General features: G+C 34.8%; 1 protein-coding gene across 1 annotated transcript in view; it reads left to right on the top strand.

The window, feature by feature from the left end:
• LOC102227952 (anosmin-1-like) overlaps positions 1-16071 on the top strand; it is a 47964-nt gene extending 31893 nt beyond the window's left edge. The window contains exons 7-15 of the mRNA XM_005803894.2: positions 6259-6352; positions 6808-7039; positions 9867-10005; positions 12001-12231; positions 12321-12415; positions 13788-13950; positions 14148-14380; positions 14803-14946; positions 15190-16071. Coding sequence (XP_005803951.1) covers positions 6259-6352; positions 6808-7039; positions 9867-10005; positions 12001-12231; positions 12321-12415; positions 13788-13950; positions 14148-14380; positions 14803-14943 — 1328 coding nt within the window. The 3' untranslated portion in view covers positions 14944-14946; positions 15190-16071. The remainder of the gene's footprint in view (positions 1-6258; positions 6353-6807; positions 7040-9866; positions 10006-12000; positions 12232-12320; positions 12416-13787; positions 13951-14147; positions 14381-14802; positions 14947-15189) is intronic.
• The last annotated feature ends 994 nt before the right edge of the window (positions 16072-17065 follow it).

Below are 17065 nucleotides of genomic sequence, written 5' to 3'. Positions count from 1 at the left end.
AAAAGAGAAACTTCCCAATAGCATACCAGTCAGCTTGCTTTACTTAAAGGGCTGTAATGCGCATTGCTTACATGCGTGAGGTCATCTCCTCTGTGAGTCGTAAGACTTTTACATAAGTGTTCTCAATGTATATCATTTAACGCCAATGGCAAACTCACTGGAGTTTGCATTTGTTTTTAATAGAATTTTATGCATGAGACTTTTGGTATGGAAAATTTTCAAAGGCTGGCTTACCTTTGCAGGAGATGAGTCTCTCAACCCGAACAGAGAAGCATTTAAGCCTCATATATTATAAAGGCACTATGTAATAATATGCTTTTTCAGTAGTAAATACACATTAACCACAAAAAGACCATAATGAGATGTGGATTTCACTGCAGGACTTTCAAATATAGAAAGTTAAGAAAAACAGCCCAATCAGAATAAAAGCTGATTATCATTTGTGTGTAATTGGTTGATGACATCACAACAGGCAAAAGATTTGCACTGATAAATTTAATTCAGTTAAGTTTATTTATATAGTTCTGAATCACAACAAATAATTTAAGACAATTAAATCCAATTATATCAACAGTTCAGTTTATTGTATTATAATGTAAAATGTTTACTATCTAAGAAAATCCAGCCGATTACATTGAGTCACTGATTTTTGCAGCAATCACTCATTCTAAACGAGCATTTAACAAAACTGGACAGTTAATAGGTGCTGGCTTTGTAGCAATCCCTCAAAGTGAAAATGAAAACTCCCTTTACACTTCATTTCAGCCAGCTTACACCCTTACATGTTTTTTTTTTTTCAGTTTCACTGGTGTTTCTTACATTGTTGACTTATAGCGAAATGCCTGGGAACATGCCCTGTACTTATAATTATTGGCCAAAGTACTGGCAAAAGGAAAATACATTTCCATAGATTTCCAAAGTGATAGAGATCTACCAATAAATAAGCCAGAGATCAGAAATTCGCAAGGTTCTCTTTATTGATGATCAACGATCAGCAGATCAGATACTGAAAAGTCGAGGCTTATTTTTTTCCTTCTCATTAAATGCATCACAGCTAATCATTTTCACAGTGTCTAAAAGCTATGACAATGGTTTGAGACATATGCTTGATATTACTGGACTCGATGAGGTTATAATGTAATTTCTCCAATTTTTGTTCTGTGTTTGTAGGCTCCAAACTAATGAAGCCATGAGCTTGACACTCTCCATATTTCCCCTTGCTATGCACTTGATGACAAAAAATATCAAGACTGAATCCTCTTGATAAGGTTCAACTTTTTACTTCAAAATAGAAACCATACAGACATAAATTATCCACAAAAACAATACAGAGTAAAAGAATAATGTGAATGAGGTCAAAATACTGTGTGGCTCCGCTCCAACTGCACGACTCACTCCTGTATCACCACACCCAAACTTCATTAGCTGTCTAATGAGGAATTGCATAATTACCAGAGAGTATAATTACTTAGTATAGTGTCTTATATTACAAATCATCATTCATAGGTTTTTAACTTAATTGTAATTCTGTATATGTTCTAACCTGTAAATCGTCATTTTTTTATCCTAATAAACTTAAACCTCCATAGGAAATATGAACTTCATTTTCCTGATGGTCTGAAAAAACTTTAAAATCAGGCTTCTACAATGTCTATGCATGTTTTTACATGCAGGTACACACAGAGCACATGAATCTTAGCAACAAAAATATACTAGCAAAAAAAACTAACAAGGTTGGATTAAATTACTAAATCATAGTGCACATACCCAGATCCGATTTATGCACTTTGTGAATTAATTTTAATGAGCACATGAAATTTGAGCATCTAATTATACAAATACAAGACAGCTTGTAGATACTATTTTGTCACTAATTGTATGTAAGATCTAATATTTAATTTCACAAGAATTTGTACCAGAGTCGGATTTGCTACAAAGTTTGACCTTCACTTCTTGGCTCATTTATATAAAGTAAACTAATTATTGCAGTTTTGAATACAATATGTTTTTTTTAAATCTCTAGCTGGCACTTTATTGTGATCAAATATTTTCAGTAGAGTAACTTTAATTCATGATTTACATAGTCAGACATTTCCTTTAATCTTTGAAGTTGCTAGAAAAGATCATTTGAGTTTATCCTTCCATGATGCCACACATGTAAGAAGAATGTTTGAGGTGCTGCTTTGGTCTGCACAGGTCTGCCTCAGTTTACCAAAAAATGTCCTGAACCAAACTATCCAGAATCTTACTAATCATTATCTGGGCTTTCACAAATTGTTAAAAGGCATATAATTTGTGGTAAATAAAACCTCCGTAGGTTAATTCAGAAATATATATTTTTTTATTTTGTCAAAGGTAACAAATAAAAATAAATTTGACAAGAAAACCGGATAACCTCTGTACATAAGGTATCCACTTCACTGCTTTGACATAATCTGCTCCAGGCTACCACATTTTAATAGCTCCATTCCAAACACGTCTGATCTATTTTTACAAAACTTCTGATAAAAACTTGTACATCTGGTTTCCATTTAAATGACTTGGGTTTAAACAAACCTTCAGGCTAAAATATTAAGTTACTTAACTTTCTCTAAAATTATTTGTACATATTTTTGAGTCATGAAAATATGCATTTTATCTCTTGCATTTTATAAGAGATAAGCATGTACTAGGCATGCTTTTAAAAAACAAAAACAAAAGAAAGAAACTACAGATATGCACTCATCAGGCTTTTATCATCTAAATTCTGTCATCCAGTCTTTGTAGTCTATGCCTCCTAGTCACTAGTCAGATTTTAGCTGATTCTAATTTCTATTTCAGAAATATAGTATATAACCAACATATTTTTTCAATTCTTCTTGCTGCATGTGATCAGTATTAGTTATATCACAAGCAGAAACCATTTTATTTCATAAGTGACACAAATAAAAGAGTTGACATTTTCATTTTTGCAGCATCTTGTATTACAGCTTAGCTTTAATAAAGGTAAAGGTAATTTTATTTATATAGCACATTTTCAGCATCAAGGCAATACAAAGTGCTTTACAAGAATTAAAAGGAAATACAAACAAAATAACAAACCAAAAGAAAAAGCAAAAGAAGAAAAACCTAATAATGTTGATCCAAAGTAAATAAACTAGAGACTCCTATTCAGGATTGGTAGGTAAATATAAGTAAGTATCCTCTGGTCTAATTAATTTTCTGGTTTGGAAGAATAGGAGTCTAAAAAGTACTTTCTAAGGTCATTTTTCTGGGTTCCAAGTTCTAATCCCTGCTCTGGGTTACTAAATAAGTGTAAGTAAGTAAGTATCCTCTGGATTTCTGGGTTGCTAGATAAGTATAAGTAAGCACAATACAAGTTAGTTAGTGGAGCCAGAATTACTGAAATAGCCGTCTGTGTCTGTATTCAGACACAGACGGGAGTCTGTGGAAATCTTAGTTAGAATGTAGATTTCCAAATCCAGCAAGTTTTATGACTCTAAGGTCATAAAAGACCTTAAAATTTTTATTCTCTGTCTCTCTTGCCCTTTCAACTTGAATAAGCGACAGACGTATCAGAAAATGCTGTGACAACTCCTACAAATCTCAGCTTTCTCTGAATTTATTTTAAACACCTCACTCATACAAAAATATCTTACTTTGACTTCTTTTCACTCAGTAACAGTGTCCAGCTAGAAGAGTGTTATAAGCAAAGTTTGGTGACACTTATGGCTGCTTATGTTCAATGATTGGAAAAAAAGTGCTCAGGTGACTCACAAGTCACTCTAATCAAGCTGAAAATTTACTAGATTTTTTTCTTGCATCTGTATAAGAAATTGCTTGCCTGGTATTCAACCTTTAATAAAAACATAAATGAATATTGTAGAGTAGAATATATTTAGATGTGCAACAAATAAACAGCTGCAGTTAGATTTAGTTAAGCCATCAAACAAATTTATCAGTATTTCTAATATTTCATGACTTATATGAGCTCAAATGTAGCTGCATTTTGTTATTTAAGTGTACTTTGAGGGGTAGGGTTAAAGGTTAAAAACACACTTAAACATAGAAACTATAATCTGATCGCTGTCAGGCTCTTGTGTTTCTTGCTGGTTTGTGTCATTAGCCAGGGGCTGGAGATCAAAGGTCATATATCAGGAAGCTGGCAGAAATCAGGACAATCGCAGTCCCTCCATTATGATCTGATGCTAACCAAGTGGGAGAGTCTGAGTTTAAAAACCATCTCAAAGTTCATGTTGGTATTTTAGATTAGCAGAATCTGCCAACTTTGATTATAACAGAATGTCTGGAACAGAAAATGTTTTCTAATACCTTCATTTCTTAAAACAACAGTAAATTAGCTTCAATGAGAAATGAGGAACTCAGGCCTGTTTTTCTGTATAGGTTTGAAAGTTCTGGCACTAAGACACACACACACACACAAATATATACACATACATGCACAATCAGTACAGATCTGTCAGCTCCCACTATGTTGCTCTAACTTTGATCTGTGCATTTGGGTCAGCCGAGCACGGCCCCAGGCCTGTGGGAGGCCTGCTATGGGGGTGTAGTCCTAATCAGATACATTTTGTAGTTTTAATCAAATACAGCATCTTGGGCTCTAGGGCTTAATGAGATACAGAGTCAGCATTGAAAGACTGTTGACCCCAGGATTTCATATTTGAGGCAAACATTGTGCAGTGGCAGTTGTTTCTTGTTTTTAAAGCTACCACAAATAGCTTTAGGCTTCTCCAGGATCTCTCACCTTTGATGATATAAATTAAATTGACTTTGTTGAATCAGATAAGACTTAACCTTTTATCCTTTGAGAACGTTTTAAGAAAATCTCTTGATCACTGTGCTGCACTGATAAAACTGAGTTATGAGACAATTTGGTCAAAAGTCTCTGTGTTCGGTTATAAAGATAAAGTATTTTAGAATTCAACATCTTTACTTTAATACCTAACAAATTAGAGGCCTTGAAATTTAGCAATAGATCATCTGAAAAAAATCACACTTTCTTGCCTTCATGTCAATTTACCAGCAAATACTTGGCTCCCTTTTACACTTTTTGGTATTAAAGGAAAATCGGTCAATAAATGTATTTTTTATTTTTGCAATGTAGTCTTAGATTGAAATATAAAAAACACAATTTTGATTTGAGTACATTTGTTCAGAGTAGAAAAATGTACACAGTTAAAACCTGTGTACATTTTAGTAATTATAAGATTATTAGATGTAAACTTAAGTCATGTCAAAAGTTAGTTTTTGATAGAAAATGACAGCTGGGGTGCTGTGGTGGCGTAGGGGCAAAGCACAACCCACGTATGGAGGCCTCAGTCATCATGGCAGTAGTCACAGGTTCGATTACCGGTCTGGCGACATTTGCCGCATTCCTTCCCCCTCTCACGTTACTCTCTTTCCTGTCAGACTATTTTCAAATAAAGGCCACTTGAGCCAACACAGCCATCTTACAAAAGATAATAAGTGTACAATGGTCATTATTTTTTTTTGAAAGAAACTAAATAATTACTAAATTATCCAACCAAAAAAATGCTTTTCCTAAATCTTGGTATATCCTTCTCCATAATGGGTGGTGTTATAATGGTAATGTTGGTCTGTTTAAAACAGCATGGTCTTGAAAACGGCTCCAAAATTTGACACACATGCTGACATGAATTCAATCACGCTAATTTGACTGAGATTGATATCTGGTTGGGTCTGCTTCCTTCACGCACTTACAGACTCCCATCTTTACCCCTCCTCACACTAACAGATTTTGTATCCTACAGACTGCTGACTTTTCCCTACAAGAAATAAGGGGTAAAATTGGGTATAAAATACTGTAGTGTCACTTCAGCTTCAACATCTTCATCTCGAGACAAGGTAGAAAGATAAACTCTTGCTTATCACAGCTGTTTTAACTTTTTAATTGTTTCTCGGTTGGTAGTAGTTTACTTGTAGCTGTTTTCTGACTTATCAAAATCAACAGTACACCTGTTTTATTTGAATGGTATTTTGTCCTGTCTTCCCCCTTCGAAATAGTTTCATCTCACACATTTACACAAGCATACATTTAAAAACTACTTCATTCACATTTATTTTATATCAAATATTACATGTCAGTAATTGTGGATTATTGATGGTTTTGCTAAGTATTTCTTACATTTTGTTTTCTTTAGGATGACCAATAAAAAATCTTGTTTACTGATGCCAATGAGGATGCTGACATGTTTCTCAAGTTTTCTGTCTTTCTCATCCTGTCTTTGTTTGTAGATCCATCCCCTCCTGAGCCTCCAACAAACATCAAAGTTAGCAATCAGACTCTAAAATGGGCAGATTTACAGCTAACACCTGAGTTCACAGAAAGGTATGTGAAAATATCAAAAGATCCTAGATTACTGGATAGGTTAAAATAGTACTTTTTAACTAGTGCAGATTGGTCAGTAATCCATAAACTGTGTTCAGGAGGATTAATAGTGCTTGTGTCTGCAAGTAAATTATAGTTCATCTTTGTTCAATTACACACTCTGATGTCATTTTCATTTTAATGTTATGAAAAAAGGTCACACTGAGTTCAGGCCGCATCTTGAATCAGCATTTAATAACAGAGGTGATGACTTAAATTGTAGCTTTTACTCAACATGGTGCAATGTGTGGCGCCTTTAGCATACATGCTAAAAGTAAATTGGGTTGGTAAACACAACCCTGAAACTGTGTTACTCCCACTTCTACATCCGCATCTGACTCTCAGGCAATTCCTGCTGCTTTATTTATCATGAATTGGTTTCTCATGATATTTGACTTGCAGCTTTCCTTTTGCAGGTTAACAGGAAGTAGGCCCTTAGTGGCGGTGCTATTACGCTGGGAGCCCCCCAGAGAGGGAGACCTGCCTGTTCACAACTACAGAATCACCTGGATGTCCCGACACACACGCACAGCTCATAAACACACAGTTCAAGCACAACCGCACCCAGAGCACATCAGCAAGCACATGCAATCGGTGCGCTTACAAGAACAGACTAAAAAGGAGAGCAGCAGCACCCTGACTCGTGGGGTAAGTGCATTTACTTAATTACATTATGTTAAAAAAATAATATTGATTTTTCTACTGATTTCCCCATTAGTATGTTTGGAATATTATGATACACTGAAATAAGAGAATGGAGTTGCAGCTTAAAACAATTACATTTATTTGTTACATGTAGTCAAATTAAGTTTGTTCAAATTTACTATTTTTACATTCGTTTAACATGACGACTTAATAAATAACTTAATATACACTTAATTTGATTACTCATAACAAGCTAACGCAATATATTTAAATTGGATAATTTTCTTTTTTCAGTGTATGCTGTTATTTTAACACAAGTAGTTTCTTCCAAATTAACCCACATAAGTAAGAAAGCCACTGTTTATACAGGAAATACCCCTATTTTCCTATGTAGAAAAGTGTCATTTTTTTTTTTTCCGATTGGTTGCTGAATTGCCCAATACTTTGCCCTGATTAATAAAATGAATGTAATAAAAGCATTGTTGTTCTTATATCCCTCGTAGTGTCTGGAGTGCAAAACACACATACCCTACATCCATAGGATTTATAGCTGCACCTGAGGAGTTTTACTGGCTCTTTAAATCTACTCACACACATAGAAATACCTCCTCATATTGTGTTAGTAGGCAGCTGCTGTGCAGAGCAGGTTCTCTAAACACTTCACATGCACCAAAGTTCTGTGCAGGTGCATCTTTCAAAGTAACAATATTATGACAGTAATGTCAGGATTATAACAGCATCAGTGTCCTCATTGAGCAGCTGCCCTGCACAGGGTGATGGATGGATGGATGGATGGATGGATGGATGGATGGATGGATGGATGGATGGATGGATGGATGGATGGATGGATGGATGGATAATCTTCACACAGGATGTAGATTTAAATAAAGAGTAGAGATGAGGCATCTAGGACAAAACCTGCTCCTGATAATGTTGATCAAAATTAAATTTCTTGATATTTTAGCCTTTGCATGTTTTGCTTGGTTTTTTGTGAGTAGTCCAAAATGCATAAATTACTTTTATATTTTTACCCTGAGAGTTGTTTTATATGTACTGAAGCTTTGATGGATTTTGTGTTTCAGTTCTTTGTTGATTCAATGAAAGTCATGATGAACTTTGGGGACTGTGTTAAAGTTTCTCTGACAACATGCACATCTGTCAGGACAGGCCTTCAATCAGGCCTGACTGCTTTTCAAAGCATCTAAAATGCACTGACTGTGTGCCATTCAGTCAAGATGAGGCCATTAGTGTTGACTGTATCATTTACTATGGTCTTCCATTACTATTACAGCTTTAAAATTTAAGATTTGATCTGTGGAGGTTTGATAGCAATTTCCTGTTATAACAGGGACGAGACCAAGACGCTGATGTAGTTGTTTTGCAAAAAACAAAAAAATTAATTCAATATTTCCAAGTGTAAATACAAAGCAGCTCTATTTAAGACAGACCTATCACACCTGACTGTCCTGACTGTCCTGTAGGTGTGATTGTGATGCAATAGGTTTGCAGTGCAGTTAAACCCAGCACCAAAATGCTTTTAATCGTCATCAACACACAGCTTTGAGGCAGCTTTAATTTTGCCTGCATGCCACTGCAGTTAAAACTGCATGCCACTGCACAAATAATGCTCTTGATACTTATGAAAAAGTAAATATAAAAAAACTAACCCATTATTGAATGATAGAATAATATCATTCAATAATAGTATAAATTATTATTGAATAATATATTATTATTATTCAATAATAATAATATTTAATTTGTCATATTTTTGAAGAAATTGATATTTATTGTTCTTCTCATGGGTACAACAATGTAAAATCATTAAAAGTAACAAAAAATGGAAGAGATTCCACTGCTTCATGAGTCTGAATAGCTGAATGAGAGGGTGAATATAACATTTCCTCTAAATTTACCCCTAAAATATAGAGGTTGCCTGCAGACATGCTCATATGGACCCAGCTGCTCTAAGTAGAAATGGGGAACCCAGACTCTGCCTGGTGGAGCCATTTATCTGCAGTCTGGTCTTCTGTTCTGCATGGCTGGGAAGTCTGGAATTTAAATGGGACCCCCTAACTAGTATTTCCTTCTCACAGCAGCTTGTAGACACACACAAACAACAGCATCACAACAGGTAGGAAACACAAAAACCATCTCTTCCTTGTATAAGATGTGTTGCAAACTTGAAAACATATTTGATATATATATTTTTTGCTTTAACTTTTGGAATTTCTGCAGAACTGGAGGGAAATTTGGTTTTAAATGTAATGTTTAAACAGGGGACTTAACATGTAATGATTACATGTGGCAATGAAAAAAAAAAGTCTGTCTAAGCTTTTAACATATTTCTTGTATAATGTCCATTGAGATTATGGGCTGAAACAGAAATCTTGGCTTTTGCTGCTTAATTTTACAATTCATGCGCATTCACATTTGCAGCTGGACAAGCCATATGTTTTGTCTATCTTGAGTGTAGTGAAATGTTTCTGCTTTTGACTTATTTTCATGCTTCTCTCTCTCTCCCATGTTAACACACATATAAAAACACGCAAACTTGTCCTCAAGCATCTCTTTGTTGTGACTCGATCAGATACGCACAGAAAAATTACGATTAATGACTAAAAGCCTGTTAATTAGCTGTCAGTCAAACAGCAAGCTAATACAGAACAGATTTGGCCTGTTGCTCACAAATAAGCCAGACAATTCTCAGAATGATAATAACAGTGTTGTTATTGGCAAGGAGGTGCTGGAGGTCTGGTCTTGACGACAGATCCACCCCCCAAAAAACCTGCTTCTTTAAGTTGCGTTTTCTTGTTTCAATATGTTATAGGCACAAACCGAGCTGTGGCTGCAGGGACTACTGCCTGCCACTCCCTATGTCCTGTCTGTCCAGACGGTGGCCTACTGGGGACAAAAGAGGCTGAAAAGTCACAGAGCTCAACTTCTTTTCACAACTATCATTCATGAAGGTAAAGAAAAGTAATTAACTTTCCCTCAAACTGGGACTTAGCAGTCAAGAAGATCAGTTTTACTCAGATTTCTTGAACTTTTCCACAATATGTCCTATGACCTACACACATCACTGTATCTTCTTGGGGTTTTACTGATGAACAACACAAATTTGTACATTATTGTGAGATATAAGAAAGAAGGTACAAATTTCACAGTTTTTTGAACAAATCAAAACATAAATGGTGTGACTTGCATTTGTAATGGACATCCATTACTCTGATACTTTTAAATAAAAGGTAGTTCAGACACTTGTCTTCAGCAGTTGTATATATACACCTGTGTGTGATTTAATTGTTTTATGTATCCAACTATCTTTTGAAGGCTTGGTGTGTTTATGACAGAACAAATAGCATCCTAAAGGAACACAGACAAGACAGAGAAAATTGTAGCAATATTTAAAGGGTTAGGTTCTAAAAAGATAATTCAAGTTTTGAACTCCTCACAAAACAATCGTCTGAAATGAAAGGAATATGGCTCAACTGAAAACGGACAAAGTTACGGCCACTTAAATTAACAGCTCAGACAAGGAGAGCACTACAAAGAGACACAACCAAAAGTACCATGGCTACTGCAGAGGTGCACAGCTCAGGTGGGGTAATCTGTTGGCAGGACAGTTATTGGTCATCCCCTCTATAAATAATTTGCACCTTTCCCTTACTGAAAGGTGCCAATAAATTAAGTATTAGCATTCCTTCAGCTTAACACAACAATCTGTCTGGTCAGATGATAGAACATTTTCTAAAAGGTTTTATATTTTTCTTTATTTTAAAAAATAATAACAATAGCTTTTAAGTTGTAGGGGTATTTTTTTTTTTTTTACAAATTTATTTATTGATCCAAAGGCTGGGTAACACTTGGAACTTTAAATAGGTCTATATTAGCTGGACTGGGGGTAAAATGGCTCTTTCAATGGTTTCAATGTTGGTTTAGGTCAAACCATGCGCATGCATTGAGAATACTTTTGTAAAACACAATAAATACATTTCCTCCTCAAATGTAAAAGTGTGAATGGTAACTAATGAAAAGGTTTTGTGTATGTTTTTTTTCACATACCTTCACCTATAAGCATCCCCATCATAACCAGACATGTAACCCAAATTACAATTATCACATACTTAATTTGAACATATGTTTAACCTGTCATGACATCAGCATACTTATGATTTAAGGCAGTCCACTGAACTCACTAGTTTGCCAAGGTATACATTATTGAATTAATGATTTTCCTGTTAGTTCAGAGCTGCTGCATTTTGCTGACTGTCAGCATGTTCTTTGTTCAGGCAGCTGCAGTGTGGAACTGCACAGAAACATGGAGTGCAGGGAAAATTAGCCAAACTTTACGATGGTCCAAGCAACAGCAACAGTTTATTGTTGACCTGTTGGTCAGCCCAGCTGAGAGTTAAAGCCAGCTGCAACTTAATTATCAAACCACATACCAACATTTTTACATGGAACCTACTGCTATTTATAACCCAGTTGTGTTTACAACAGATACACTGAATGTACGTGCCTAATACTCAGTGCTAATGAGGGTCACTTAAAGCCAATTAGTATTGCTAGATTAACAGAAGGTGTAATGAAACTGCTTTCCTTTTACAGTTTTGTTCTGTTTCTATAATAAATCTCTTATAAATTCCATGTGCTGTTTAGCAGGTTTCATACTTTGAAAGCCAACATTTTATTTCTTTATGGTATTCTGTATTTTTTTTCATATGTACTATTACAAAAGTAATATTTTTTTCTCTCATTATTCTGACATTTTGCTAATAAAAATAATTTAGTAACCATAACTGACCTCCAAAGAGAAAAACTTTGGTCTGATTTAATTTGAAAAGACAAAATTAAGGTAATGCATCTGTATAAAGTATATGTAAACATCTGCATTAAGTTAAGTGGGTTTATGTTCAGTTCAGCAAACTGAAACTGTAAAAACTATTTCCACTATTTCCAAGGTGAAGATTTCTCCAACGAGCTCCCCTCATCCTCGTCATCCTCATCCCTGCCCTCCTCTCCCTCTCAAGCGTCCTCCTCACCTTCCGCTCATAAACCTCCTGAGTCTTCCCATCTGGCTCACGTGGGTATGCTTCCAAACCCCTCTGAAAATTTGCGGCTGGAGGTCGCTGCCCCTCATTTTCACCACAGTCAGCTGCAGGTGAAGGTGTTCTGGAAGTGGTCTCATCATGGTGAGTCGGTGTGAAACAGTGAACTGGCAGAATTTACCTTGGTTTGAACTGAGAATCCATATCTTTATATACTTTTTTCTGTACTGCAGCAAGGCAGAGACACAGAGGTCCTTACATTCTCAGGTGGCATCCACATACCTGCACTACAAATGTCACAAGCGCAGACAGAACAACAACGGTGGAGGTATACATTGTTTCTGCATAAAGTGGTGTATAGATTTTTGTTATTTTTGCTTTACAAATCCTGCCTCTATCATATGCTTTGACTTCTTGTTGCTGGGTAAAGCAATGTGGTTTTAAAGTAGCAAACAAAAGGCTTTTCACTGTAATAAAACAGAAAAATGTGTGCAGAATTATTGAAGTTGCTGGCATTACATTGAGGTTTGTTATACCAACAAACCCCAATAAATTTTATTACAATGCCAGATTATAGACCAACACTAAGTAGCACGTAATGATGAAGTAGAAGGAAAATAATAGAAGGCTTTTGATAACCATCACCGTTTATGTGTGCCACAGATTCTCAATTGAATTTAGATCTGGACTTTAGACATTTTAACACATATAATTGAATTATAGCTCTAATTGTATGTATAGCACCCTACTGCATGCCACCACTGCCGCTGTGGGAATTATGTGTTTAGAGGAATGTGTTATGTTAGTTTTCCACCACACAGTGTTTTGCATGTTGGCCAAAGAATCTAGTTTTGGTCCAATCAGACCCGACCACCTTCTTTCATATTTTTGCCATGACCCCTGCATGGCTTGTGGCAAACTGCACATGGGTTTTCTATGGCTTTCTTTCAACAATGACTTTCTTCTTTACACTCTTTCAAAAGAATAATGTTTGTGATGAATAGCTGTCCTGTAGCTTCTCCAGAGTTATAATATGCCAAGTTATGCTGTACTTTCAGAAAATGAATTGAAAAGTTTTCTGTGAGATATTCAAAGCTATTATTACTTGGTCTTCGTGAAGATTTTTATTCACTTATGTTCTCTAACATTTCATTCTACCTTACAATGTTGTGCTACTTTATGTTGCTTTACTATGTAGAATTCCAATAAAATACAATGGGGTTTTGTGTTGAACCATGAAAAACTGTGGAACAGTTCAGTATGTATGTCTTTGCAAGGCAGTCTAAGCGTTAAACTTCACAAGTCTTATAAGCTGTTATAAAGTATGTTGGTTGTTCTTTTTTGCTCAAAACTAGACTCCCTCCATTGAGCCAACGTTGAGCCAGAGGCGTAACATTTCATCCAAGACATGTCATATAAAACTGCTGTGTGCAATTTGCTGAGTTTACAGAACAAAATTCCAGGATTTCTTAAACATTTACAACATTTGCTGCCATGTGAAGTTGCCAGAGGGTGTCAAAAGTGTTTATTTTATATTGGAGTGAACATGTGCTTTGCAATAGACAGGTGCTGAGACAATAAGTAGCGAAGATAGGCAGGATTTCAAGCACCTTTGGGAAATGAGTTTTAATAAAAGTTGTTGATACTTATTTAACAATGATGATTTTTTTAATGACGTTCTTCTCCATTTTTTTTTGCAGGGTACTCATCACACTATCAAAGGTCTGCAATTTTCATGCAAGTACAGGGTCTCAGTGGCAATGGTGGATGATCCAGGGGTAGAGGCTGTTGCTTGGGTAACAACCCCAATTTGCTCGTCCATCAGGGTCAGAGGAGACAAAGCTTTGCCTTGCAACAGACAGGGTAAGAAAAGCTGAGCACAGATGTACCACTGATCTTTTATTTTATGGTTGAACTACGTAATCAAGAGTTAAACGTGGAGACGATATTAAAAATCAGTATATATTAAATCTTTGTGATAATTCTTTTATTGGTGAGAACTAATTAAACCAGTGTAATGAAGATAAACTGAAGAAATGTTACCTTCTTTTTTGTATCAGAGCGCCCTCTGGCAGGGAGAAAGGTGGTACTGCGTCCAGAACGGCTGACTGCAGACTTTCAACAAGTCAATGGAAGCTTGCTCACAACGTTTCAGTGGAGGATGTCACATCATGCAATGGACTCAGCAGCTGTTGAGGGCTTCCAGTTTACATGGAGTCTACAGTCTGAGCTCAGCCCCACAACAGGAAGACATGAAGATGCCCTTATCTCCCAGACACAAACAATTGCACCGGTAAGGCAAGGAAAGACAAGCTTATTTATATAAAAACATTCATAATCTAAAGTATTTTACAAGACATCAAAGGAAAAACATAAGAAAGATAGTAAATTATAAGCACAAAAGCATTACATAAAAAGATTAAAGAACATATTAAAATGGAAATAGTAAAGTGTGAAGAAACAAATGTTTCAAACAGTTCATTTGTCAAAAGCTGAAGTGAACAAATAATTTTTCAGCCCTGATTTAAAGTAACCAACCAGTTGTTCTATTCAGAAGAAATAATAAATAAATACAAGTTGGGAAATTTACATTAACATAAGGTTAAGTAAGGTTGATCATATCTCTATATCCAAGATTTACCTTTAGCATGTTATGTTGTTTTTATGCATTAAACTTCAGTATCTATTGAGTATTTTTTGTTTTACTCCACACAGTCTGAACGCTTCATCACCATTGATGGCCTCCAGGCTGACAGCATGTACCGGGTGCAGCTCCAGGTGCTAACTGCAGGTGGCAGGACTGGAGCTGCTGTCTCAAAGACCATACACACTCCAACAATTAACACCACACTTTGATAGGTAGTAGCATTTCTTCTTTGAGCAACAGGTAGATTCATGTGTATTTTTTATTATTATGCACATTGTGGGTGACATTGGGTCTACTGTAGATGCAATTTTTGTCTGTTTTTCCAATTTTATTTTGATAGTGTTGTTTTCGGTAGTGAAAGTGCTTTAGAAATTGATAATACCTAATGTTTCACGTGTTGATTCTGGGTGTGTCAAGAATGTGTTGCTTTTTAACATGTAATCTAATTTCTTTAGGTGACGACCACAAATCGGCTACTGTCTGCTACACCATGGTCACGTTTTCCAACATCCACTCTTCTACCTTCTTACTCATACCACCGGATCTTGACTGCAGAAAGCATGTCCAAAACATGTTTTATAAGTAAAATAAATAATTCACATAAAATGTATTTCCTGCCTTCAACTGCCTTTCACTTTAAACTAATGCCAAACATAATAAAGATTAAGAGTTTGAACTTAATCTAAACACAGAAATTACCTTAATCTTTTGGTGGGTTTTTCAGTTTTTTGGGAAGAAAAATAAACTCACTGTACCTGTATGTGGAGCCAATTTTTACAGGACCTACCGGTTCTCTTTTCCAGCATAAAATTTATGTATTATTATTTTTTTATTATTAATACAGCTTTTTAAAATGTTTCCTTGCAATGTAACAGATATCTGCTTTTGTCTGGTGTTTATACTAGACTGATAACTATGACAACCTTACATCATTCAAGTCACAAAAACTTGTAAATAAATTTTGTTTCCTTATAGTTTTTTTATCCTGTTAGTAGAGAAAAATATAGCACTGACATTATGTAAAAATAGCAATGTATAGCAACAGCATCATCTTTTGTTTGGAAATATCTCAATGCAAGCTCAAATATTTTACCTTATTTTATTTTATTTTTTAAAACTTTTTTATTCCTTTTATACATTTTGCCGCAAAAGTTATATTTTTTGAAAAGTCAGGGAACAGCCAACGTCATTCAACCTGTAATTACCATGTTAATATTTTTCCCTTGTTAACGTTCAAATATTCAGAATTTGCTTGTTATTCCTTTACTTTTTGACCGAGTCTTATTTATTGTTTTCTTGTCTAGTTTGTTTTGTAATTAAAATTCATCAACACTCAATATTTGTTGTGGTGACTACTAGTTGATATATTTTGTATAGATAAGACAAAATATAGACCACTATAGGTCACAATATGAAAACAACAACATTCTCACCCAAACAAAAGGAAACTGAAGCTGAGAAACTAAATCATTGAGAAAGTGTAGATATTATTTCATTTGAGTAACCAGATTATATGAACATCTCAGTTTTATTTCAGATAACATAATTAAATGTGATAAAATGAATATGTTTACATGACTTCCCACAGTCTTTAACTCTGCACTGGAAAGCTATATGTTTTCAGTCAGTGATGTAGTACAATGTGAGTAGTTTTCGCTGACATTGCTGGGTAATATTCATGAGTCCAGCAATGGTAGAGTTTTATTTCCAATATGATGTATATAGTATATAAAAGTATTTATATTTAAAGGTTTGCTTTAAATTTGATACATTTTAAAATGGTATATTTTTTGTTATTACTTTACAGGACCTACAAGACATTAAGTATTTTTTGACATTTTAATATATTTATATATATTTTTAAAAACAATGTAAGTATTAGGTTTTTTAATGGTAAAATTAAAATATGACAACATTTTTATTATTATTTTATTTTTATTATTAAAGAGTTACTATATATTATTATAGAGTTATTGAAATTGAATAATTAAAGCTAAAACATTTGTTTATGTAATACCTCACATTCAAACAACAATCAGTGTTTTCTGTGTGGCTCAAAACCACTGGGCGGTCAGTATAAGATAACCCTCTTAGTTAGAGCCCAACGTCTGAACAGCGCCCTCTGGAGTCAAAGTACTCCTGGAATATTTTGGCATTACTTTTTCTGCAGTATGAGATTCTTATAGAAGAATTAGTTTTGATAACATTCATAGAATAGTATAATTAGAAAATGTTAAAGTGTATATATATATATATATATGTAGAGAGAGAGAGAGTACTGAGGTAAATTATGATATTGTCATTAAAGGAGCTGCCAAAACTTGAGAAGTT

The sequence above is a fragment of the Xiphophorus maculatus genome, chromosome 9 (assembly GCF_002775205.1).
Source record: "Xiphophorus maculatus strain JP 163 A chromosome 9, X_maculatus-5.0-male, whole genome shotgun sequence".
NCBI lineage: Eukaryota > Metazoa > Chordata > Actinopteri > Cyprinodontiformes > Poeciliidae > Xiphophorus > Xiphophorus maculatus.
Note: the sequence above shows the minus strand (reverse complement) of the source record. Positions and strands in the feature narration are given on the sequence as shown.